Source organism: Montipora capricornis, chromosome 13 (genome assembly GCF_036669925.1).
Source record: "Montipora capricornis isolate CH-2021 chromosome 13, ASM3666992v2, whole genome shotgun sequence".
Lineage (NCBI taxonomy): Eukaryota > Metazoa > Cnidaria > Anthozoa > Scleractinia > Acroporidae > Montipora > Montipora capricornis.
The window spans coordinates 39,316,460-39,342,616 of NC_090895.1; the positions used below are offsets into that span (position 1 = coordinate 39,316,460).

Sequence of the window (26,157 nt, forward strand, 5' to 3'; positions counted from 1 at the left end):
TAAGGACTTTCCCAATAAAGCTGCTGGTGAAAAATAGTTGGCATTTGAGGGGAAAAGTTCTTGAGTAGTGTTATCTGTAAGCTGAAAAAGAGGGGCTGAGTTTACCCCTAAAATGCACCAAAACAACCATTTGAAGCCAAATTTTTAAAATATTTTGGGGGCCATGCCTTGGTACCCCCTACCAGGCAAGGGCTAGATGACTATTACTCAAGCCATCTTCTGTACCAATCAAATCAAAACTTCAACATCCCGTTGAAGTTTCGAGTTGATTGGTGCATTACCTACTCCTCAAAACTATTTTGACTAGGCCGTTGTTGATGGTATTTTATTTGTACTTTGACATATGCAGGTGGGAATGGCATGTCCATTCGGCAACTGGTTTATTAAAACAGTATGAACTAGAAATTAGCCAGAATTATATACAAAACCAAAGTAAAGACAGCCTGTGGTGTCTCGCTTTAAATAAAAATAACTTGAAGATCTCTTTTGGCCAGTATACCTTGTCTACCTTGATAGTAACACACATCTTATCATCCCAACATTTAGGCCTCACAGGGTGGGAAACCCTTGGGACAAGTGTAATGTTTATTTTACTTGTCCTGACCACAAAACTACTTGTCCAAAATACAACATCAACAATTCAGTGTATTTCAATGACCATTGTCCCAGTTTAGTGAAAAGCTAATTGGCTAATTAGAACACAACTTGACAAATTGAATAAAAGTTCATTCTTTTGATAATTTATATCAAAGTGTTCATTCTAGGTCTGACTCATCTTCGGGAAGTTTGGGAAGTGGTGGTACATGTAGAACTTCTTCTTCTTCAGGTTCTGGTATCATGTCTGATGCTCCACTAGCAGTGGTATTTGTTCTCTTTGCAATGATAGAGGGCCCTCCAGATTAAGAAGATACTGATACAAAGTGCCTTTTCCTTTTGCTACTGAGAAAATAGTTGCTGATGTCTGGCTTTGGGTCAAAGGACTTGAGATCTTCAGTTCCTGAACTGACCGCCATGAGATCATGAAGAGTCCCTTACTGCATGTCTTCAGGTTCGTCTTTCCTGACAATCTTTTCAGAAAGTTAAAGACACTGCCAGTACGTGCCAACAACTGCTCCAACAAACAAAGCGATTCAGCTGACAAGCACGTGTGATTGGTGTACCAGCAATTATGCAGCACACGAACTTCAGGAGTTGCATGGAAATCAATATCTGTGCTGCGGCACTAATTGCTCAAGGAAATTACACAAATTGATAGTTCATTTTCAGGGAAAATGTGTTATAATAATAATAATAATAACTTTATTATACACAGAATTCAAAAAGTTGCCACTTATTTACATTGAAGCTGTGTACTAAATAGTTACAAAAATAAATAAATAAATAAATAAATTCAATAATTCGATAAGCATAAAGCTAAAATATATACAACTAAAATCAAGCACAATCATTTCTCAAACCAATCGTTTGAAGTATCAAACGTGAAACAAACTTATTTATTTATTTATTTTTCTGTTTGTTTTTTCCAACATCAGTGCTCTACAACCAGCTTGTCCAATCAGACAACTTGGATCATCTCAGATGTTCTGACAGGCCGAATTTCCTGCTCTGCCTTGTTGTTGCAAGTCACTTACCATGTAGGCTTGATTGGCTTCCTCGTACGATACACCAGTGGCTTCCTGTAGTTGATTAATCTCGTCATTGTTAACTATGACCTGCACAAAAGAACATGTTGTAAAGGAGAACTTAATTCTTATAATTGTAAAAAATACAGGTACGGTATGTCAAAACTCACAACTCATCACAAAGAAAAGCTAATGCCAACTGGCTGGAAGAATTATGCAGCTATGAACCCAGTTTTTGCAACTGCATGGAGAAATTATATTTCCCCGGAGGGTTACTTACCTGACGGGGAGATGTGGTTCTCCGAACCCCTCGCAGACTGATATGAGCAATACTGGTGCATATGTCGTGTGGCCGCGGCCTGGATACCACAATATAAAAGAGAATATGTGCATGCGCTGTGCCTCTGAGTCGTGGTGTGTGAGGCTATGTCGATTGGCAGTACAAGGGAGGGGAGGAAAATATATCCTCCAATGGCCTGGGGACCAGTATTGCTCATATCAGTCTACGAGGGGTTCGGAGAACCACATCTCCCCGTCAGGCAAGTAACCCTCTGGGGAAATATAATTTCACCCCTCTCCGACTGATAGTCACAATACTGGTGCAGTATACCAAAGCAATACTGTCAAGCGAATCAGACAAGGCCAAATAACAACCGTAACAATTAAATAATACTACATGAAGCTACAATCATAGACAAAAGTAGTTGGGAAGGTTATGTGAATGAACCACACCAGAGCTGTACTTCAACCTGCTTCTGTTAAAGCTCAAAAGAAATAGTTTCACTTTCTCTTACATAGCCCCCCTCCCCCCTATTCAATGTTGGAAGGTAAGTCAACAATTTTACACTGAAACCATTCAGTTTTGCACAACATTGAAGGAGGGGGCAGGGGAGAGAAGCAATAAAGACTTCAAAAGTGCTAACCTTCCCAACAGTTTTGTCTAGGATTGTAGATGAGGCCTAAAGGCCCTCCAACAAGACAATAAATGCCTCCTGCAAATAGGATAAGGCAAAGTAACACAACCATCATGAACAATAACTTCTCAAAGAGGCTAGAAAGAAACTTGATGTCCTACAACAGTACAAAGCCTCCTGTAACTGAATACCACAGAGGTATTCCATGAAATGATAAATCTAACCATTAAGCACAGCCCTTGCAAAAGCACCAGCAGATGACTCTTCATGATAGAACCGTTCAAAGGTCTGAACAGAAGCCCAGTCCGCAGCTTTCAAGATAAGATCAGCAGACTGTCCTGCCGTGGCAGTGGCTGAGGTAGACGCTCCTCTACTTGAGTGGCCAGTGTAATTCAATTCAATTCTGGCCATACGCAAGGCTCTTGACAGCCACCGAGAGACTGACTGACTTGAAATTGCCTTGTGCGGAGAAATAAATGACACTAATAATTGGGTGGATTTCTGTAATCCTTTTGTCCTCTCCACATAAGTGGTAAGACAACGAATAACACAAATCTTGGGATTCTCTGGGAATGCCAAGAAAAGAAACTTCTGATCTGGGTGACCAGGTCTTGAGTTCTTCACATTAGTGAAAATTCCCATGACCCCTCTTTCCTGAGAGAATAAGTCAAGTCCAACGCAGACAGTTCATGAGCTCTTGCTGCTGAAGTCAGTGCTAATAATAAAACAGTCTTATAACAAAGCTGCTTTAGTGTTAATTCTCCTAAGGGTTCCAAGGACTCTAGGAATGACAAGGCAGTCTTAATGTTCCATGTAGAACGGTATCTCGGCTTAAGGGGTTTAATCTTAACACCCCTTTCATAAAACGAGCCACAACAGGGAGGCTTCCAAACTGAGTAGAGCCAACTGGGTCATGCCCTCCAGGGGCCTGAGTACCACTTCTGGGTGGTCATTCCCCATGAGGCCAACAAGATGTCAACAACTTCCTTTGAAAAGCCTGTTGCTTGGTAACGGTCCCTGATAGTGGCCAAACTGTCAGATGAAGGGACTTCCACAGGGGATGGTACGCTGTTGGGTGAAATGGGAGAAACAACAGAGATTGGCACTGGGGTAGCAGCAGTGGGCGATCCACCAGCATCTGAATGAGGTCTGGAAACCATGGCTGTCTGGTCCAGTTCGGGGCAATTAGGAGGATGGCAGTTGCTTAATCCCCTTTGATCTTCCTCAGTACCCGAGGCAGAAGGACTATGGGAAGGGAAGATGGATTAGACAAGTCCATTTGCTCCAGTCCAGGAGGAATGCATCCACAGCCACAGCCCCCGGATCTGGGTACCTCAAGACATACTTGGATAAATTGGTGGTTTAAACGGGATGCAAAGGGGTCCACTTCTGGTGTGTAGAATCTCTGACAAATGGACTGGAAGATCTTCCTGTCCAATGTCCATTCGGTTCTGGTCTCAATCTGCCTGGAGGCTGTGTCTGCTACCACATTTTGAATGCCTGGAATATGCTGAGCTGTCAATGATACTCCTGCTGTCAAGGCTACTGCCCACAACTCTAGGGCTTGCGCAGTCAGAGCAGGGGAGCGTGTGCCCCCTCTCTTGTTGATGTACGCCACCGCTGTGGTGTTGTCTATTCTCAAGTGAATGTGTTTGAGTGGAGGATGTTGAGCCTCTTGGGACTGCAGAAGTGCTTTAAGAGCCAATGTTGCTGCGCGTAGCTTCAAGACATTGATGTGACACAGCATCTCTTCCACACTCCAATGGCCCCCAGTGGAAGTCCCCTTGTAGGCTGCACCCCAGCCCGTTTTCGAGGCATCGCTCCAAACTGTGAGATCGATGGGTGGAAGCTGAATTGGACAGCCATTTAGACGACAGCTGCTCTCTGAGACCCACCACTCTAGGTCTTTGTGTGCCTGGGAGGTTAAGGGTACTATCACTTTCCTTGCCTGCCCATGTTGTGACACTGTTTGCAGGTAAAGGTGTTAAAGACCTCAGTAATGAAGTGGTGCAACCAAGATCCCTGTTTGTGATGCATGGCTCATTTGTCCAATTAATGTAGACAGAGTCCTCAGTGAGCCACTCCTTTGAGCAAGGAGGTGATGGCAGGTATCCACAATGGAGGTAAGTTTTGGTTCAGGGAGGGACAGGGTCATCGTGGTGGAGTCTAGGGCAGCTCCAAGAAAGATTAGACGTTGGCAAGGAATGGGGGAGCACTTCTCCTTCTTCACCAGAAAGCCCAGCTTTTCCAGTAAGTCTACCATTTGAGCAAAGATTTTCTGCAGCACCTTGCTCTGTTGTTGTACAAATAACACATCGTCTCTGTAGATCACAACCCGCATACCCATGGACCTCAACACTGCCAGCACTGGCTTCAGTGTCTTTGTGAATACCTGCGGAGCTGAGGACAGGCCAAAGGGATGGCACTGAAACTTGTATTAATTGGAAGTGCGTAATATGCATCTTTCACATCTAATTTCATCAGAAGTCTCCCTGCTGTATTAAGGATTTCACTACTTGCAGTCCCTCCATCTTGAAGGACTCCTTCCCTAAGAACCAGTTTAGAGCACCAAGGTTGATGATAGGTCGATAATCGCCATTTTCTTTATTTACTAAGAACAGGGTTGATGTGAACTGGTCATCCTGTGGCTTGACTTTCTGGACGGCTCCCTTTGCTAACAAATCCTTGATAGCCTTTTCCATATGGTAAGCATCCGAGTGGCATTTTACTCTGGTTACTCTCATGCGCCATTGCCTGGGGCGCCTGCAAAAGGGGATCTTGTACCGCTGAATTGTTTGTAAAGTCCAAGTGTCCTGTGTTATTTGTTTCCAATTCTGAACAAAAAATTGTAAACAAGTTGCTGATCTGTTGGTGGGGGGCGTAAGCATTTTGAGACATGGGAATGGATAGTCAGCTCGAGCTGGTCTTGGGGTCAGATTGCTGGGAGGATCCCGCTGTTCTGGCCCTTTTGGGGGACTGCAGATTAACCTTGAGCCATATCCCCATTTCCGTTTCCCTCCAACTCGACTGTTGTCAGTGGTGTGGTAGTGTCCACGAAAGGGCTGCTCCCTCCTGTGTGGTCCTTTGGAGAAGTGTTTCGAGGCTGGTGTGCTGATAAGCTTGCTGTTAGTTGAGCTATGGTCATGTTCACTCTTGACCTTTGCATGAAACTTGTCCAGGAAAAGGTGCTTATCTGCAGGGACACCTTCCCGCAGAGTATGTTTACCAACTTCAGTGAGGAACTCAGAGAAGCGTTTTTGCCTCCAGGCATTAAGCCTACAGTTGGCGTTACCAAGGAGGACTAGAGCATCTTCCAGTAGGTCCTTAATGGCATCAGGGTTAGGACCTTCATTGTCATCCTCTCCCTGCTCAATTATCAAGGGCTGCTAAGGCTGCTAACAAGGGGCGAGCCACAACCAAGAAAGCAGATTGACGTTCAGCCAAGCCATCATCAAAGGAGAAGAGATCCTTTGTTTTAGTGTAACCATGCCTCTTTTTTAATTCCTCTTTCATCCCAGCCTCCATCAATGGAGCTACCAGCAAGGACTCTGTGTCTTTAATTTGTGTATACAGCAGGAAGTGGTCAGTTCCTTCCACTTGTCTTTGGACAGGGACCTGGAAAATGCCTTATTTGTGAAACACAACAGGTCTTGAGAGATGACAGTTTCTTGTTCTGTATTATAGAAACAATCCCCTTGGAGGGTGGTTGACACCGTTGTTGCATCGGTGGATTTTGTCACCGTGTTAACATTATGCTTCAGTTTATTCTGTCCCGGTAAAGAGAGCGAGGCAAGGTCACCTTGTAGGACCACTGGTAATGATTTGCCACAGCCTCTGCCACTAACTTTTCAAGGTCTGGCTGTCTATTACCCGCCATATGGATCGGGTCAGACGGTGACAAAGTGTCATCCTAAAGAAACAGAAGGCGGTCATTGACTCGTACCTTCATTCGTGCAAATCCTTGCTATAAATGCTTCAACAAAACGACAAAACTAAGGCAATAGAAACTACTTACATTTTTAGAGGTTTCCCAGTCATGTCCGACATTAAAAAACTGCAGTAATGAAGGACAACACTCCCAATGAGCAGAGAAAACAGAAAAACGTAGTGGGCCGAAACACGCCATGAAACAACGAGGCACAGCGCATGCACACCTTTTCTTTTATATTGTGGTATCCAGGCCGCGGCCACGCGACATATGCACCAGTATTGCGACTATCAGTCGGAGAGGGGTGAAGGAGACGCCTGAAAAATTCAGGACTTCAACAAGGTTTGAACCCATGACCTCCTGATGCTGGTGTGACGTTCTAACCAACTGAGCTATGAAGCCACTGATGTTGGGAGCTGGTCATTTAGAGTGTCGCACCGGCATTGCGAGTTCATGGGTTCAAAAACCCCATTGAAGTCCTGAATTTTTCAGGCTTCTCCACGCAATCGTTAAAATTGGGTTCATAACTGCGAGGATCATAGCTTCACTTGATTTCATATCCGCAGTTCAAATTATAATTCATTTCATATGTCATTTCATCGTTGATTCATTCAACATGGGAACATTTGAAACCACAAATAACCAGCTCCCAACCTCAGCGGCTTTGTAGCTTACTTGGTTAGAGCGTTGCAACAGCATCGCGAGGTCACGGGTTCAAACCCCATTGAAGTCCTGAATTTTTCAGGCTTCTCCATGCAATTGTTAAAATGCATTCATAACTGTGAGGATCATACTTTCACTTGAGTTGGTAATGTGTCAACTAACTGAAACATGCCACTACAGCATTTGAGTAAGTTACATGAAGAGGTGTTTTTAAGAGTGAGGCAAGGCTGTAAAAGAGGGGAAGGCAGGGTGTTTACCTCGATTTTTACCACTAAGTTCACCCAGTTATTGTTGACTCTTTAATGTAATTAGCTGTATGTTATACATTCACAGTCACTTTATAATTATTAGTTGTGCTGTATTCTTCCACATTTCTTTCACATTCACCAACACTTGCTTGTTATTCGCCCTAAACATGGATCAACTTCCACAAAAAAAATGTTTTCAAATTAAGAAAATCATGTTTTTCCTGAAGTGAACAAAAATTATAACCAGTTTACCTAAATTGTAGAAATGCTGCTGAGGGGAAGGGAGATGTTAAATAATTATGCTTGCAATTTAACGACGTGTTCGTGTGTGGAATGGAAGGGAGATTTTACTCAGTCTTGAGCAGGGACAGTATAAAACTGGACCCCCAACTGGACCCCCAACTGGACCCCCTTCAGGACCCCACTCGAAACAAGAAAAAAACCAATAAGTCTTTTGAATTTTTATCTGAAAGAGGGTGAAGATTTCCAGCTCCGTGACATCTTTCATTTCCAAAATACAGCATTTTGAACTTCTGAATTGTTACCTTGCGTGACACAATGATTCAAAGTTATAAAGCTATTTGGTTGAAAAAAATTGTCAGTCCCTGTGAATCTCAGCAGTTTGAGCCTTTCAAGTCTATCATGTATTTTATCTTGCGAGTCAGAAGTAAGCGCTTTTATTGCAAAGTGAAAAACAGATTTTTTTGTTGATTACCGGCCACATGGTGGACCACATGGCATCTCCATACAAAACATGTGAAACGCTTTGTCAAATAACTCAGAAATGAAGTACTGCACAGACCTGAGAATTGGAGAGGTGGATAACAGATTTGTGTCCTACAACATTGCAAGTTTTTGGCCTTTTCCATTGAAGATCATTGAACGATTTCAAATTTATTTTCTTGTTGCGTGACAGTGAATCTATAGGTTGAGGATGCGAGAAGTAAAAATGAAAAAACAGAGCAGGCTCTAATCTTCTACATAACAAGATCATACTGCGCATCTTAACCCTGCCACCACAGGAGAGTCCCCCAATCACAAGTAAAATCGTCTGGCATTACATTAAAATCTTAGAAGGGAAATAATTAATTCCTCCATTCGTGCATAACCACAATTCCTTGCGCCTTTCCTCTTACTGTGACCACAATCCCTTGCGTTTCATCGAAACTGTTTTCTTCTCCTGATTAAAGAGCCGGCATTTCTAAAACGAGGGTAAGGGTACGACCAAGGGTGAGGGTAAGGGTAAGGATACGAATACAAAAAGTATCCTAAACATGCATAAAAGCTAACCTTAGGCCTAATTGGACCTAAACAAAAGTTTAAGGTTAGCTTTTATGCATTTTTAGGATACTTTCTGTATTCGTATCCTTACCCTTACCCTCACCCTTGGTCTTACCCTTACCCTCGTTTTAGAAACGCCGATTAAAGAGCTGCCTTGTTCATTCGCTTCAGGCTCACTCACTGCAGCAGCAATAAAATCAATCACTTCAAAAGCCACCACAGCATGTCACGGAAAAAAAATGTTCGTTTTAACGGCCCCATGGACACTTTGAAAACCATGCTGTATTTGCACCTGCTATATGTGAGGTTTTTCACAGAAAACGTCTTTTCGTTTACGAAAAAACCCTCTCTGAATGAATATATATATTATTTGATTGAGATTGTACATGTAACGTCCATTCAATAAAAATAATAAAAGAAAGGCTTACTATAATTAGTCTACTAAACGAAGTAAATCCGCAAGAAAGTCACTTGTCCTTGTAAAACAACTGACTGACGTTACTTTCATTAAGCGCGTGTAAAATGTGCGTGTGTAAAAATTAAAACCCTGTGTCACTGCAGTGTTATTCTCACCTTTTTTACTGTTGAGGGGTGTTCAACCGTCATAATTCTCCGAGTTTGTTGGCAGCTAAATGCTGCCGTATCACGATTCACATCGTAATCAGGCTGATCAACAGAAAGTTTTCGTGTGAAGTATCGTCTGCCGTCTCAACATCGCCGCCATTTTCTTTGGCACATGAAATCTGGCTGCGATGAACTTCATATACATGTAAACAATGAGTCCCGACCACATGGTCCACGGGGCCCACCCCTGAGGACCCCAAGAGGCAACAGCCCGTCGGAGTAACAATGGCTGAGTACCAGTGTTTCCTTCCCTTTACTTCGGTTTTATTTGGAAACAAATTGGTTGTATTTACCAACGAATGTTTTGATCATGCCAGATGAAGTGACGAAATTCGCATTAACAATAAGTAACACATCCGAGGGCCAGCCAGCTAACATGGTTCATGAAAAGTCTTGGTCAGGTGTTAAACTTCATAAAATTTATCTTTATGCTGTGCTACGTATTGAATATGTGTATATTTAACAATTATTCCACGAGGGCGCGCTGGATATGAAGTGATAGATAACTACGCGCTTCGTTGGTTATAATCATTTATATATCCACCAAGCCAGAGTATAATATCGCTTTATTAAAAACTCCACGATACAATACAATACTTTATTGACACTCCCCTTTCGGGGCTTTTCAGTAAACAATACACTAATTACTAATAAATATACAACAAATAAGAAAATTAGCTACAATTAAAAAGGTCTTAATTAACGTTCCGTAAAATTGTATAAGTGATAAAAATAAAATATGTACATAATCAGCTCATTTAAAAAAAAAATAATTAACCTTGATCTAAGATGAAATTTAAAAGAGGACACAGATTCCAAAGTTTTTAAGTTTTGACAAAGATTGTTCCACGTGTCCAATGCTCGGTAATAAAAAGTTTCCTGTCCAGTGGTTGTTCTATAAAAATGAATATTTAGAAGCCGTGAATTCTGGGTTGTGCGTTGGGAAACCTCAGAACGAGCTTTAAAGTGATTACTTAGATAGTGAGGCGCACATCCAGTCATACACTTAAACGTTAAAACGGCGTTGCGAAAGTGTAAACGTTGTTTAACAGGCAGCCAGTGCAGCTCTTTCAAAGCTGGCATAATATGATCGAATTTCCTTGTATCTGTGATCGATGATAAGCGCGGCAAAGTTGTGGACCACACAGATGAACAGTAAAACAGCTTACTGAATACCAAAGCATTAATGACTATTAAAAGCAGGCCACGATTAAACAACGCAAGCTTGGCGCGGCTGATCCGACCAAGGCTCGATATACAGGATGAAACATTTTGTAAAATAGAGGATCACTGAAGTGAGGTTTGGATTCAATGTAACCCAGAGGTCTTTAGCGAATGGTGCTGGAGTAAGTTCCTTCCCCATTAGAGTTATTTTAAAATCGGGAAGTTTTGCAGTCAGTTGTCTACTTTCGAACACCATAAGCTTTGTTTTTTCCAGATTTAACAAAAGAAAATTATCAAAACACCAGTTACGTATAAGAAGAAGGTCGTTATTCAGGTCATGTCCTACACTGGCACAATCTCGGAACCTGAAGGAAATTTGGAGTTTGGTATCGTCTAAATAACATTGAGTTGAACAATTTCTCGGAACACATGGTGATCATTAAGGGCCCACCGACGTATTTTCTGGGGTGCGTTGCTAAGGATGTAATGGTTAAGTAATTTGAGAAAATTTGGCATTATTTTGGTCAGTTTCCAACTTTTGTAAGCCAATCACCCTAAATATGACGTCATCATACCACGCCGATGGTCACGTGACCAATAAAAGAAAACTCTAAATTTGTTTCCGTGCCTTTTGCGCAGGGAAAGTTCATAGCTCATACATTACCGGCTTTCGAGAACCTGGGATAATAGAGACCTTTAGCACCGGAGTTTTCGGGATATACCGCAAACCCCATTCATTGAAACCGCGTTAATTGTTGTATGATTTTCACGATTTTTGCTTAGGTACAATTCATTAGCTCACAAGGAAATGACCCGTGAAAAACAAATTCTGTTGAACCTTGCACTGGCCACTATGCAATTAAACTAACATTGGTGACACCTCGTCACCCCGTTTACTGTAATGCCATTTAAAACAGCCGAGAGCGAGAGGCAAGTGACAAATAATGTTGTAAGCCGCTACAATAAGGCGACACACCAGCGACAAAACAGCAGCGACCACAAGAAGAAAGAAAACGACAGGCACAAAACAGAGAATGACAATTTCTACCACTTTAAAGGCGTGCGACAACGGGGTAAAGGGAGATTTGTCTAATGGAACAGCAAACGATTGGAAAGAAGCAAAAAATGTGTTAACTGTCCCCAACATCACGAGGCACAGCAAAGAAATGGTTTCCAGTATATTGGCAATACCATTACGAAACGGCTGAGTCAAGGAATGGTGAAGAAGAAACAAAACGCCAAAGAAAGTCATCGTGAAAAGCCGAGACATGGGATTGCTGATAAATGCCTCCAACAAAATAAGAATGAGTCGGCGACCGATCATGATGCCTTCCCAGCCCAAAGACAGCTTTTTCCCTTCTTCAGGCCTCTTGAAAGAGTCGTAAAGAACCCTCTCTACAGAAATCATTGACGACTGGCCCAGAGGCAATTCTTCGTTCGGTGAAGGTCGCGTTCTACATAACAAAGCGACACATAACCAGTAGAGTAAAGTTGGTAACGGCAAACAACAAGCCAGGAGAAACTTACCCACGGAAATGGTTCGACCGTACAACTTAAAAGAACCCCATAGCAAGACAAACACGAAAGGCACAAAAAACGCGCAGTCAAATGCCAAAAGGAGATATTGCCACCACTCAAAACACACAACGTTGCCATCGTAGAACAGACGCTTGTCCCACCCAATGGGAACACAGCGAAGAAGGTTGAAGCTCACAGACGCAAAAGTGCTGTATCCTAACAACATGGTTTGGAAAATACCACCAATGTAGGGTCCAAAAGACGGGGCCTCTCGACGTCGAACCTTGTGAATTCCCCAATGCAATGAGTAGAAGATCCCTATCATGAGGAACGTGGCAAAGACGTGAGATGCTATGAGTAACTGCTTTGTTACTACCGTGAGACCAGGAAAGGGACAAATGAACCCCTTAGGTGAGAACTTTTGCTGAAAGTTAAACAATCCAACTAACGGCCTCATAAATTTAGTTTTGAGAAAATATCCTGCTGATTCAGAGACCAGCAGAAGATTTGCTGCCTGATAGAAGTAGAAAATAATCTTTAAATAACCGCTATCAAAGTGAGTATCTTGGTTTGACGGTCCGTGTTCTTTGAACCAAAGGAGGTGATTTTTGATCAAGGGTATTATAGGAGGCTTAAATGTAAAGTACAAAGCCATGATTGATACATAAACTAAAGCCACGGGCCAAATCCAGTTATCTTTGCACTCGTGAGACGCTCTGCAGTTTGTAGAGTAAAGTGTTTCCGTGTAAGACTCTTTACAGTGTCCACACAATATGCCAGAACGGTTGCCCTGGCAACTGTTGTAATCGGGAAATTCGGATTCTTTAGGAGAAGCACAGTAACCCATAGGACACATAGTGAACTGTAATTTTGGGGGACTGACTTGCTCAAAGCCCCAAAAGTTAGGTTCAGCGACTATGTTTTGAGAGCAGTTTGCTCCAAATGGGCAGAGAGGACACTCAAATCCTGAGGCTTTATAAAGTCCAAAGGCACGACCACGCTGAAGACTGTAGGTATTCCCTTCGCAGACCGAACAACTAACTTCAACAGTTGTGACCAGAGTGGTGAATAGTTTACCGGATTCCAGACAGGATATTACACTTTTCACTTCATCTTGAAAATGAATTATTTGCATTTTACTCCCAACGGGACAACTCAGCATTGTCGAGTTGTCAACATCTACTTGTCTTCCATTTCTTACTTGCAAAAGAGGACTGTTACTTCGAGGGATACTGATGTTCAAGGAGGTCTTCGTTAATGTCAGCGTTCCTGAACTGTCCGTAGCAATGAATGTGCCCGTGCTGTACTTTTTGTCTCCTAGTTGTAGCTCGTTTATAGTTTGGTTGAAAACACTGCCTCGAATACAAAGACTTGTCGTTCCAGGCTCTGTTTGTATGTGCCCACCTAAATTTAACGCAAAATTGTTTATAAAAGAGCAATTCTGAAATTCTGCTTCACCGTTACTTAAATGCAGAGCGCCACCAAAATCCGCCGTATTTCTCTCAAATGTTGTATCTTGAAATAACAGGTTTCTTTGAAAACGTGAATTGATTAATCCTGGATCTTTCCGTGTGTCTGGCTCCACGTAAATTGCCATAGCCCCCCCGAAGTTTTCAAGCACATGATTTTTCACGAATAGAGACCTCGTAACTTCAAGATAAACATTTCCATACTTAGTCCTCAGGTAGAAAGCACCTCCAGCCGTCTGAGTACAGCAATTGTAAAATGTCGAGTTAGTTACTAAAACAGATGCAGAAGATTCAGATGTGACACACATTGCGCCTCCGTAACCAGCCTGTCCCCCAGCATAATTGCTATGAAAATGGCATCCTTGTACCTCAAGTTTGTTGGCATTGTCTACATAAATCGCTCCACCACGATTTGAGAAGGCTATGTTGTTGAGGAAACGAGAATCGTATATCTCAAGGGCATAAATGGAATTGACGGCAACAGCTCCTCCTCCTTTTTCCCCACTATTAGATAACATGGCCACTGATTGAAGTCTAAGAACACTTTGATTGTTAGCATGTACAAAAATAACACCGCCGTTGAAGTTTACGTGGTTCTTTGAAAAGGTTGAACGTTCTATTATAAGGTTGCCCGCACCTGACGATTCCATGTTTCGTATGCTTATGCCTCCGCCACTGCCATCTTTATAACTCAATGTGTTATCACAGAAAAGTGACTGGTCAACCACAAGTGAGAAAATGGTAAAAATGTCAATAGCTCCCCCGGAGTACTTCGCTCTATTCGATTCCATAGTCACGTTTTGAAGGACGAGAGATGTTTGGCTTTTCGTAGATATGGAAATCGCACCGCCATTCGAGCCTTCGGCGTTGTTATTTGAAAACGTCGAGCGTTCTATTGTGACAAGACACGTTCCTGATGAAGTCATGCTTAATGCTTCGCCGAATGTGGTGTCGGTTGCATTTTTCGCACCCTTGATGATCGACTCAGGTGAACCAATGTACACTGCCCCACCCCCGCCTCCATTGAGTGCCGTTGCCGTGTTGCCGGTAAAGATGCAATCTTTAAAACTAACGCTACAAGCATTGATGCATTCAAAGTTGATAGCTCCACCTTGAGCCGCACTTGAGTTAACAAATGATGAATTGGACACGTTTAATGTCCTTAGTTCATGACGATCAGTTCCTGTTAGAGATATGACTCCGCCATTTCCTGCCACTTTGTGACCAATAAAACTGGAGTAATAGATGAGCAGTGAAATGTGCGATGCAATGATATCAAATGACCGTGCACTTTGACTTTTAAAACGGCTGGAATTGATCAAAATTGTCACTGCAGCCCGAGAGCTTCGAACGATGCATTCACTGCGGTCACCGAACTGACCCGTGGAGACATCTCGGCCGAGCGATACACCGCTATTCTCAAGGAATGTCACATTCTGAAAGTGAATGTTCTGGTTACCGTTCGTATCCATCTCCAAGAAAACAAGGCCTCTTGAATTGAACTTATTGCGAGAAAACATTACATTTTCTAAGATAATGTTGCAGCTTAGCGTCTGGTTGGTGTGAAGCGATTCAGTGAATGAGATACACGTCCCCTCATTTGATAAGATATTGCCATTAAAGGAGCAATTTTTTAACGTAACCAGAACTTGGATATCCTGTGAGTGTCTGATTGTCGCACCGTTAACAACTACTGCAATACACTCCTTGTTTCCAGAAAAGGTCGAATCTATAATATGAAGGCGTGAAACTATCTTATTGCGCGTTTCGAACTTCACGCTTTCTTTGTTGTCATCAAATTTACAATTTTCCAAGTTAGCAGAAGAATCATGAAACGCTATAGAACTTTGCCTAAAATTAAGGCCTGTTAAAGTAACGTGCATTTCCTCTGTAAGAACAGAGCCGTTAAATGTCAAACTTGTTCCCTTAGAGCATCGTATCTGGGGCAACGGATTGCCATATCCTATCAGAGACAGACTCTTAGTGATATAAATATCCGGATGCACCGACGTTCCTCCTAGACAGGTGTAGGGATCTTTGTCAGTGTTGGTGCCGTCTAAATAAATGCGATCGTCATGTGACGCTAAAGTGACTGCCCGCCAAATGGTGTTACAAGGATTCTTCTGATCGCATATCCAGCTGTCACTGCCCGAGCTGCGAGAAATGTAGAAGCTCTTTCCTTCGGCGACATATCCTGTAAAATTAGCAAAAACGCTAGTTTGAAATGATGAATTTTACTTTTCCGGCGGTAATGACTGGGGAATGCTCGCAGAACTGAAATGCGATCGAGCCAGTAAGATAATCAATGACACTTTACGAAGAGCGAGGAAAAATCTTTTCAAGTCTACATTTATAAGGATTTAATAAGCGTAAGCTATTCTTCCGATTTCAATTCCGATATATACCAACTTTGTCGCTAACCGCATTGTCGAATCGCAAGCACGAGGGCGGATGAATGGACCTATCCTAACACACTAATACGAGTATATTTTAAGTTAAGGATGACGCTGATGCTACTCTGGTTTGAAAATTTAATGAAGGTAATTTGAAAAGTTTTAATTCACGACACAATAGGGAGCAGTACGAAACGACGACGACGGCTACGGGGACGGTTACGAGGACCTCATGCAAGTTAGCGTTATTAGTGTCATTACGCAACTTTTTCATGTCGTTCCGCAATTAAAATGTGTAGTATCTGTTGCGGAATAAAACTGGTATGAGCAGGTTAGAAACGTAGGGAGGGAAATGAAAATTCATGTCCTCCACAGAACCTGAAATTTGGTCATTTCACGTCGTTATTTAGGAGATGACGCCAAAGAAATTTACCAAAATGTAAAACGCACGTGCAAAGCGTGCACAGTGCACACCCATTGTTTTTGCTGGCTAAACCTATTGTTTTGTAGCGTCGTCGTTTCGTAAGCTCCCTAATTGTAAGTTGGGTTCATTCAATCTTCAGATCAGAGTAGCATTATACTGCAAGGTTATTGATTGGATTATTGGCCGTTTTTATACTAGAGAGAGGCCCTGACAGGAAGTGGGGGGGGGGGGGGCCGTGTCGCTTGTCTGAAGTTTACAATCATCCGTGTCGGGGTTTAATCGGCTCTTTTTCGGCATGACGTCACTGCCGGAATTTTGCTGGGAAAGGATGTCTTTTGTCGGAATTTCATTTTATGTGCTGTCGCTACTTTTTGGGCCATGTCGCTTGTCGGAATTTACCCTGTCAGGGCCCCTAGAGACGCATAATCCATCTTTCTTCTCGACTTATTCGTGAATGCGCGGATCTTATTTGCAAACCGCTGTGCTATATTTTCAATCAGTCATTAAATGTAGGTGTGTTCCCAGACGACTGGAAGTGTGCACGGGTCACTCCACTATTCAAACAAGGGGAACGTGATGACCTAAACAATTACCGCCCAATTTCCGTTATCCCGGTTATAGCCAAAGTGTTCGAAAGAATAGTTTATAACCAATTATATGCGTACCTAACAAAGCATAACGTAATATGTAAATGCCAATCTGGTTTTCGCTCTATTCATTCCACCGTTACGGCTCTACTTGGGGCTACGGATACTTGGGCTTACAACATTGACCGAGGAAAAATAAATGCTGTTGTTTTCCTAGACCTAAAAAAAGCTTTCGATACGGTTAATCACGAGATCCTTTTATCTAAATCATTAAATAATTACGGCATACATGGCATTTCTTACAACTGGTTTAAGTCCTATTTGGACAACCGCACTCAAAAGTGTTCCATTGATGGATCACTTTCTAAAACTTGCTCACTAAGTTGCGGCGTCCCTCAAGGGACTATTTTGGGTCCATTGTTGTTTTTGCTATATATCAATGATCTGCCAAACTGTCTAACGAATTTACGCAGATGACACCCACCTAACATATGGGGGTGACAATACAGGTGACATAGAATCAAGTCTTAACCATGATCTAGAAAATGCTAAAAAATGGTTGATAGCAAACAAACTTACCCTGAACATGACAAAAACCGAATTTATGCTGATTGGATCAAGGCAGAGGTTGTATGCTCTCACAAATCCTCCAATTCCCAAGATTAATGGTGCTCCTATCACTCAAGTTTCTGTTGCTAAATCCCTGGGCGTGCTTATTGATAATAATCTTAACTGGAGTAGCCATGTCGATAAACTGACAAAGAAAGTAGCTTCTGGAATTGGAGCCCTCAAACGTATAAGGCATCTCGTTCCTCAGACGACATTGCGCTCTATTTATCACGCTTTACTTCAACCGCACTTTGACTACTGCAATGTCGTCTTGGGAAACTGTGGTATCACGTTACATGACAAATTACAAAAACTGCAAAATAGAGCAGCCAGAGTTTTGACCTTCTCTAATTTTGATGCAAATGCTAGCGAGCTATTCAAAATTTTAGGCTGGAAAAATCTAGTTAGCCAGCAACAAATTGCGCTGGCCACAATGGTCTATAAGTGTCTTCAGGGGCTAGCACCGGAATATCTATGTTCTAAATTTACAAACCGCGAATCTGTTTATAGTTTAAGAGACTCTGAAAGAAAGCTTAATGTTCCGTTCCGCGGACAAATTATTATAGAAACAGCTTCAGCTATAGAGGTGCTACTGTCTGGAATAGCTTACCCCTCAAAGCGAGACAAGCAGAGTCTCTTGGGCTTTTCAAAAATCTGATTAAAGACATATTTTAGTATAAAGCACGGCATTCATGGAAAGCAGCTTTAGAATTAATATAGTTTAATTGTATTTTATTGTAATCATTTTAAAATTTTACCTTTTGTAATTTAGATTTTAGCATTGTTTGTAATCTTAGCTGATGATTTTACCGTGCATAAATAATAAAATCTCATATCATATCAGACGAATTGTGCGTCTTTCATTTTATTGGTATAGCCTGAAAATTGATTGCATGTTGAGATAAAAGTACCCCAGAGTGCGCCTGTGCTAAATAGTGAACCGCGGCTCTAATATCTTTGTGGATGGATCTCATGCTGTGTTTCGTCTTTTCAGTTTCAGCGGATTTTGTTTCGCCGATATATCTATAGCTTTGTTGGGAGTACGTTTGAAAATTGTTACGCTGCGGGCAGAAATTTCACGAAACTCCCAACTCGTAATTGATTGTGTATCGAGGCGAACTTTGTTAAGAAAAGTGCCCAAAAATTGCTCCATTTGACCCGCTTAATGTTGACTCAATTACTTTCAATTTCGAAATTCCGGGAAAATTTTGTCGGCGGAATTTTGTTGCTGTCGCTCCAATATCTTACGTGCATCGTCACAGGCAATTAAGAAAACGTCACGCGGCGTTAAGGGGGTTTTGATTCAGTTGTATGCTAGCTGGATGAAAGGCTTGCACTGATAAGGGTAAGAGTTTGTTGAACGAGGTCCTGCTGAGTTTACATTGTCGGTTTTCATTGTCACACCATCATCAAAACCATTCAACAAATAAAGTCAAGAATCAATGAGATAAAAGAAGATGAATATTCAAACAGTCTCGAAAAGATTCAGGCCTGTGCGATGTTTTGTGCGGGGAATATTCGAAGAAATGTTTTACTCAAATTTATAGGGCCTTGTACGGAGACGCCATGTTTGTGTCCCTCTGAGAACCCGGGTCTGAGGACCACAAATATGGCGGCCGGAAGCTAACAAAAACATATGTCATCGAGTTTTCTCAGGGCTCATAAACATCTATATGAGTATTTATTGTCATACAAGGACTGTTCAGATTGCAAAATCTCAGCAGATAAGTCACCTTTTTAACCTACTTGACAGCATTCTCGTCATTTTAATGTCGTGTCACGCAAAAGCAAAGAAATTCAACCTTGCCTTATCACAAGACGAAAACCCCTATGAAACTGAAAATTTGTGAAACGATTAAGTCTTCAGCTGTTCTAATAACTAAACTAAACTAAAATCTCAAAAGGATTGATAATTCCTTGATTTTTAATTTTGATGATGTCACGTGAAAACCAAGAATAGGCCATTGCATGTCGTGACAACTCTGCGATGTCGCTTTTACGCATGTGCACGGTTCACCTTTAAAGGGAACCTCCACTAAAACAGGAATATATCTTTAAAATAGTTAACATAATGCTCTCAATCAAAATTGTTCGAACGTTTTCCAATGGAATCGTTTGTATCCGAAATAAATGAATTTCAAAAACGCTTGTTTTGGTTTTTAAATTTCCCGGGCGCCGCCATCTTGAATAATTGTGACGTGTCATGGTTGCCCTATTGTTTTAAAACAAAAGCTCTTTGTGCAAATACAAAAGAGCAACCATAACACGTCACAATTATTCAAGATGGCGGCGCCCAGGAAATTTGAAAACCAAAACAATCGTTTTTGAAATTCATTTATCTCGGATACAAACGATTCCATTAGAAAACGTTTGAACAATTTTTATTGTAAACATTATGTTAAATGTTTTGAAGTTGTATTCTTGTTTTAGTGGAGGTTTCCTTTAAAGTGCATTCTCGTCACCAGAGCCTCGGGTCGACCCAAGTGCAAGTTTAATTTTTAAGCCGTCAAATGTTCCAAGGCTGTAAACGTGTGCCACTTTGAATTTCTTTGCACCGTAATTTGTGTTTAGATGATGTCGTTAACAACACAGCACCAAGATGTCAATCAGATGTCAATGGCCGGACAGGCTGAATCACAGTAGTTGACCTTGTGCGAAATGAATTTTGACCACAAGGTCTAGACAAAGTTTATTTCTCGAACAAGTCAAGACATTGATATTTGAATTGTCTCGTCTTACTGCATGCACACCGACAAGCATTTTTGCTTTGCACAGGAAACAGAAAATGATGGCGATTTCCGGTTTTAAAAACAAGCTCCAGGTGGTGAAAAATTCCAAGAAAATGGTCTTTCAACGAAGAAAGAAAACTCGTTTGTTCACTGTGTATTGACATGAAAAACTTCACCAGTTTCACCTTCTTATAGGAATTACGTCTGAGCAAAGTTCACAGGGTAGGCAAGGATCTTGGAGGTGTATGATTTGCAGACTACAGTCTGCAGACTGCTCACGTCTAAGCACTCATTTAAAAACGGTTAGTCCTCAATCAAAATTGCGAGTTAGGATTAAGTTGGGGTTAGTGTGCGATCTGCAGTCTGCAAATGTCATACACCGGGATCTTGGAGAGCTTCCTTCCTTGCATCCTAGCGTAGGTTCTAGCACTAATTCCTACCTCCAGCAGTGTAAAACCACCAAACCACCAGTGTCACCAGCCCGCAAAAATTGTCACTTCTCTGTGGCATCTTGGTTGCTGTTATCAGTGTTTAAACAGCCACGTATTCTAAAGATATGGTCACAAAATCCAAGCTTTGACTTTTTACCTTGGCATTTAGCATCAGTATCACCATAAACGGGAAAAAAACAGAATTCAGTGATATTTTTAGCACTTATTATATAACAAAATTGCACGAGGAAGTCATATGATTTTCGCAGCCGGCGTTTCCGCTTTCGTTTCTTGATCTTGACCTAACGTTTAAGATGGCGGGCTTTGGGGACGAGATTTCGGAGAGAAAGAGAGTAGGAAAAATCGCCAAGGCAGCATCAGCAATATAAAAAATATTACCAACTAATGGTTCATATGGGATAGAAATCTAGCACTTCACATTACACTCTATTCAGTTAACTCTGTTTAAAATATAAGTGCTACACGGCCAACATTTGTATAAACGTAACCTTTCCCTGTAATGGACTTTTACGGTTTGATATAAAAATCAATAGACGTGATAAAACACGCACTGTGAGTGTTTTGAACGGCTTGAACAACGTCCCCGGAGAATTTCATGTCTAAGGTATTGCTATTTAATATATTTTTATTTTGAGGTAAAAACGAGTTGATTACGACGGTGCATTCGGCATAACCTCCACGCCGAAGATACGATTCCACGCCACTATGAGTATCTGTTAAGCGGCTAACCATGCCACCAGTCTCTTGCAGCCGCGCGGCAATTACGCGCGGCAATTAAATATACTTTTAAGAAAATGTTGCTTTGTATAGGTAATCACACGAGGCCGAGTACTTTTAAGGATTAATTGCACGAGTATTTTGGAAATTTTCCAAAATTGCCCAAGCGACGAGGGCAAATTTCCAAAACACAATGAAGGGCAAAATTTATACGTTGCTATGCAACGGATTAACCAATCATTGACAGGTAATCAAGCCCTCTCTTGATTACCAAAAATGTCCTCGATTAAGAAAAAATGCCCTCTGTCTCAGCCAATCAGCGCTCAGTAATTTTGCCCTTTATTGATAAATGTTGGAAACAATGTGCTGAGCAATACTTCGTGTGAAAAACAAGAACAAGAACATTTACATCTTTACGCCAAAATCTTTACGCCAAAATCTCCGATTACAAGCCAGTACGCCGCAAAATTTTAAAACCGTACGCCGCCCGAATATATTCGCCGGCGTAAACTATACTGAATGCACCCACGGTTGATTGGAAAATGTCAAAAGCAGGCAAAATAACAAAGGATGGCGAGCTACGGTCAGCTATAGTTGTGTAAATTACTTTCGATCTAGTGAGACCCCAGTGGAGAAGTCAGCTGAATGAAAAGTTGAATTCGAAGAATCCCAACACGTTTTCGTCCCGTTAAAACTACGGAAGAAGAGAGAAAAGATGCTCGAGGGAAGTTGCCTGCCTCGCAGACAGACATGAAACCGCCATTGCAAAGACGGACTATATCTACAATGATCGTAGGTCTTGACCTGGGTTTCGAGTTACATGAGCCTGACAGCGCAAAATTGTCCCCGAAACAACCCGAAGTGCTATCAAATGGGCGTCTAAAGTCTTTAAGGATTGGCAAATTCGGAGGATGAACTAAGAGCCAAGTTTAGAAAGCTGCTCGTTCGTAGCCGACAAAGGGAAAGTGCGGAGTTTACTGACATAAATGCCATCATCATGACACCAGAATCCCTTAATTTGTGGTTAAAAATAATTGTTAAAGGAGATTTGTCAACTCTAGAGGTAGCATTAAAATACCGTAGAATCCCGGTTATAAGCCCCCCCGGTTATAAGTCCACCCGATTATAAGCCCACCTCTCTGCTAATAGAAATTTCCTCCCGGTTATACCCCTGTTATACCGGGTACCGTATACAGTTAACAATAATTAGGCGGTACATTAGCGACGGATTTTAGACGTTTTTTTCCTCCCTATTATAAGCCCCCCCGATTATAGGCCCACCCAAAAACCCTTACGAAATTGTGCAAGCCCAGGGCTTATAACCGGGATTCTACGGTATTTGTTTTTTATGAAATTGCGATTGTGATTTTTGAAAACTTAAGGTGGCACTTAATCCGCACCACGAAATGTTTTTTAAACTTTGCAGAGAGTTTCTTCGTGGACCGCTAATCACTTTCCAGCAATAACAAATGGGGTCACAGAGCTAGTTTTTGAGATACGAACAAAGCCAAAACATACTGATTTTTCTGGGCTTTCCTGTTGCCACGGGCACTTAATACGTCACAATGTAATTCATAATTCATGAGTCTAACCGCATATCACGTCACCGATAAAACGTTACGTGCATGATCTTTATACCCGATAAAACACTCTGAGTTCCTGGTAAAATGCTTTATGCCGGGAATACGGCAGTGTTTTATACTTCGGGTGGAGCCCGATCTAGCAGTAACGGGTCGTTGGAACTGGCCCCAGTGGCTTGCGGTTCCGCCTCATCCAGTCCTGCTGGGGGAGCACCTGCATTGCCTGGTATTTGATCTGCATCACCAGCACCTACCCCATCTCCGACTTCATCTTCATCATCAGCATTCGCCACTTCCCTTGCCGTTCCGAGCAGCACTATTACAGAAATAAATATGAAGCACAATACCACCAAGTTGATTACGATAAGTATCCATACTATAGACATAGATGAGGTTGCATTCAGAAATACATATCTAGCGTTTGTGAAAGAGAAGTGTAGGGTAAAAAGTACCAAAGTCTCCGCCGTGTTTTCCAAAGGAATTTTTTGATAAGAATCGACATATGGCCAGAGAAGAAGCTGAAGACATAAAAAGACCAAAAGCACGAAGGATACTGCGATTGTTTGAAAAGTGGATACTTGCGGGATGAAAGAAAGAAAGAACGCAAGTAACATCCGCTTGAGTAGGAAGAAAATCTCAAAATAGGAGCGGAATTGTTCCTTGTATGGAAGGAAGATGGAACCTAGCACATTGTCTACGGCCTGCTGTTCTTCGACGTCGAGGTTTTCTCTGTTTCGCACATATACTACCAGGAGAGGTAAAAACAAGCCGAATGGTACACCGATGACATAGATGATCAAGGCAACGTAGGCGAGAGCCTGCAGCACTGTGTAAACATGACCATGGCATTCCTGCCACGGTGCCTCTCGTAAGTAATGGTAACCGCTGTCTTCATCGCACTCAGCCAAAAGTGAGACCGTTTTTTTTACAATAGGAAAATAAGTGAGGTTAAGACATATAATGCAAAGCTGTAAACAAGTGCTTCGCGATGGGAGTAGCCTATCAAATGGCTGCCAAAGTCTTACTAGAGAAGACACCAGTGAGAAGTAGAACCAAAGGACCGAAATGCTGGCGACAGGAAGGACTACTAGCAAAATAAGCTCGCCGAGCGGTGTGAATAAATCTGGAAAAACACAAGCAAATCCCGAGAAACGAAGGTTGAAGATGCTGCTCAAAAATTGCTGAGTTTCTAGAACACCCAAGGGCCAAATATTAGTGTTGGAAGTCAACGCATCCAAGGTTTGCAGATAAAATACGGTAATCTTTAGAATTCCTCGTGAGTCCTTTCCTCTTCCAGCCAAACCAACGACAATGAAAACAGTATTAAGTTCAAAAAACCATCCCGGAATGATGTCTAACATGGCCAACACCAGCAAAATGATAACTTGGGCAAAAGCAATTAAAACGGAAAGAAGGCGCCTCCTTTCGTAGAGGACACCAAAAACAAAAGCTGTGATGCCCAAGGCTAAAACGATGCAAATCAAGATGTACACGCTGGTGTTATTCTTTTTGCAGGGCTTGCAAACTACTCCCTCCTTATAAAAGCCATCTTCACACTTTGAACAAAAACGATCTTTGTTACCGTTGTGGCAAAGACAAGAAGAGCTGCAAACTGTTCCTGGTTTGGCCTCCGTCCCATTGCTATCTTTAAACAATTTGAGCTGACAATCGCAGGTACCATTGGGGTTGCAGGGAGATGTGCTAAATGAGCTGATACCTAACTTGCTTGAGCATTTCACAAGGTGAGTTACATTGTTATCCCTCCCCGATGAAGGCCAATAACCCGTTTTCATTATCATGCGCTGATAATGCAGCGTTTGACTCTGGCAAACACCACCCTCCATACACGGCAAGCAGTGGCTTCTCCGGCCGTAATAACCAACATCACACACGCAAAAACGATAACCGTAATATTCAGGATCCAAAGCAACTAGCCCATCATTAAAATTGAGACGAGCCTGAGGACATCTGAAATTTCCGGATGAATGTTTTTGCATCAGAGTTGCAACCTTCATGTAATGAGGTAAATTGTATTCATCGTCATGCATTAAAGGGTTTCCTGAGACATCAAGATATTGTAAGACTTGGAGTCTAGCGAATTGTGCTGGGATCTCTCCAGACAGACTATTCCCAGATACATCGAAATGAAAAAGGGACATGAAAAAATTTTCCGTGGGACCCGGAAGCAATCCAGACAAACGGTTGTTCTCTAAATCAATAGCGATTAAGCTTCTAAAGTCCCAGAGTTTCGTGGGGATCTCATCGTAAAAGTTACAGTCACTTATGTTAAGGATACGCAATGAACCATTGGCTGGTTCCAATGCATCTAACAGTGCACTGAACTTCATTGTGAGGTTAGAGTTGCTATTTAGTAGCAACAATTCCATCGATTGGGACTTGAACTTAATTCCCGGCTCCAATGATGTCAGTTGATTTCCGCTGAAGTCGGCGAAATGAAGCTGAGGCAAAGCACCAATGCTTTTCGGTATTTGTCCCGAAAATTTGTTTGCTGCGATGTCGAACTGCTTTAACTTTGTCATATTCCCCACCGATGAAGGAATTGATCCATTAAAAAAGTTTCCTGGCAATAGACATTGAACCATCTCAGGAAAGAAAATCCCAAAGTTTTCAGGTAGAGTTCCTCGTAATTTGGCAAGCGAAAGATGCAGGTATTGTAACGAAGACAGATTAAACAGGTTTTCGAATCCAGTAGTCAGCGAGGCAGCTTCGAGATCCAAAAAACCTAGCTTTTTCAGCTGGCCAATGCTCTTTGGTATTGAGCCATTCAAATTGTTTTGTCCAAGACTCAAAACCCGAAGTTCCTTCAAGTTCCCAATATCCCTTGGGATTTCTCCAGCAAGACCTTCCCCCATTTGACAGCAAAGTTGTATTTTCACCAAAGATTTCATTCCTACAAGAATTTCCCCTGGGATTGTACCCGAATGTTTGTTAAAGGCGACAGAAAGACGAAGCAAGGACGTCATATTGGGAGACAAAAAATCGTGTAGTTCGCCCGACAGCCGACTATTGCCATAGAGGCACAAGCCCTGCAGGTTACGTAACTTCCAAAGGCTGCTTGGAGGTTTTCCTCGCAGGTTGTTCTTGTACAAAGCTATGCTGATGACATAACTATGAGTGGAGTTGTCACACGTAACTCCGTACCAAGAACAATGTGAAACCGAATCGTTTCCCCAAAGCGAGTTATTTTTCCAACGGTGACCATCTGTTTGGTTGA

At 42.0% G+C, this 26,157-nt stretch overlaps 3 protein-coding genes across 4 annotated transcripts in view; all 3 read right to left on the reverse strand.

Moving 5' to 3' along the window:
• Window positions 1-9,403, reverse strand: part of LOC138028274 (ubiquitin carboxyl-terminal hydrolase 25-like) — a 43,645-nt gene extending 34,242 nt beyond the window's left edge. The window contains exons 1-2 of the mRNA XM_068875748.1: window positions 9,230-9,403; window positions 1,632-1,712 (exon numbers count right to left, since the gene is read on the reverse strand). Of these exons, the coding sequence (XP_068731849.1) occupies window positions 1,632-1,712; window positions 9,230-9,262 (114 nt within the window). The 5' untranslated portion in view covers window positions 9,263-9,403. The remainder of the gene's footprint in view (window positions 1-1,631; window positions 1,713-9,229) is intronic.
• A 435-nt stretch (window positions 9,404-9,838) lies between these two features.
• On the reverse strand, window positions 9,839-21,592 carry LOC138028275 (uncharacterized). The gene is made up of 2 exons (XM_068875749.1): window positions 20,614-21,592; window positions 9,839-15,625 (listed from the first exon to the last, which is right to left on the reverse strand). The coding sequence occupies exons 1-2, from the start codon at window positions 20,681-20,683 to the stop codon at window positions 11,304-11,306; spliced, it is 4,392 nt and encodes a 1,463-aa protein (XP_068731850.1). The 5' UTR covers window positions 20,684-21,592; the 3' UTR covers window positions 9,839-11,303.
• Window positions 21,593-21,746: 154 nt separating this feature from the next.
• The window catches only part of LOC138028276 (putative leucine-rich repeat-containing protein DDB_G0281931), a 22,740-nt gene continuing 18,329 nt past the window's right edge, over window positions 21,747-26,157 (reverse strand). For both annotated transcript variants that reach the window (XM_068875750.1, XM_068875751.1), the window contains one exon: window positions 21,747-26,157. This exon is cut by the window's right edge and continues 135 nt beyond it. In XM_068875750.1, coding sequence (XP_068731851.1) covers window positions 23,039-26,157 — 3,119 coding nt within the window. In that variant the 3' untranslated portion in view covers window positions 21,747-23,038.

Bases quoted from the DNA above. Each gene is read 5' to 3' on its own strand.
- LOC138028275 (XM_068875749.1), bottom strand. From the start codon at position 20,683: ATGCCACAGAGAAGTGACAATTTTTGCGGGCTGGTGACACTGGTGGTT. The intron at 15,626-20,613 runs GTAGGAATTAGT...CTAATTTTACAG, and splicing joins GTGGTTTTACACTGCTGGAG to GATATGTCGCCGAAGGAAAG.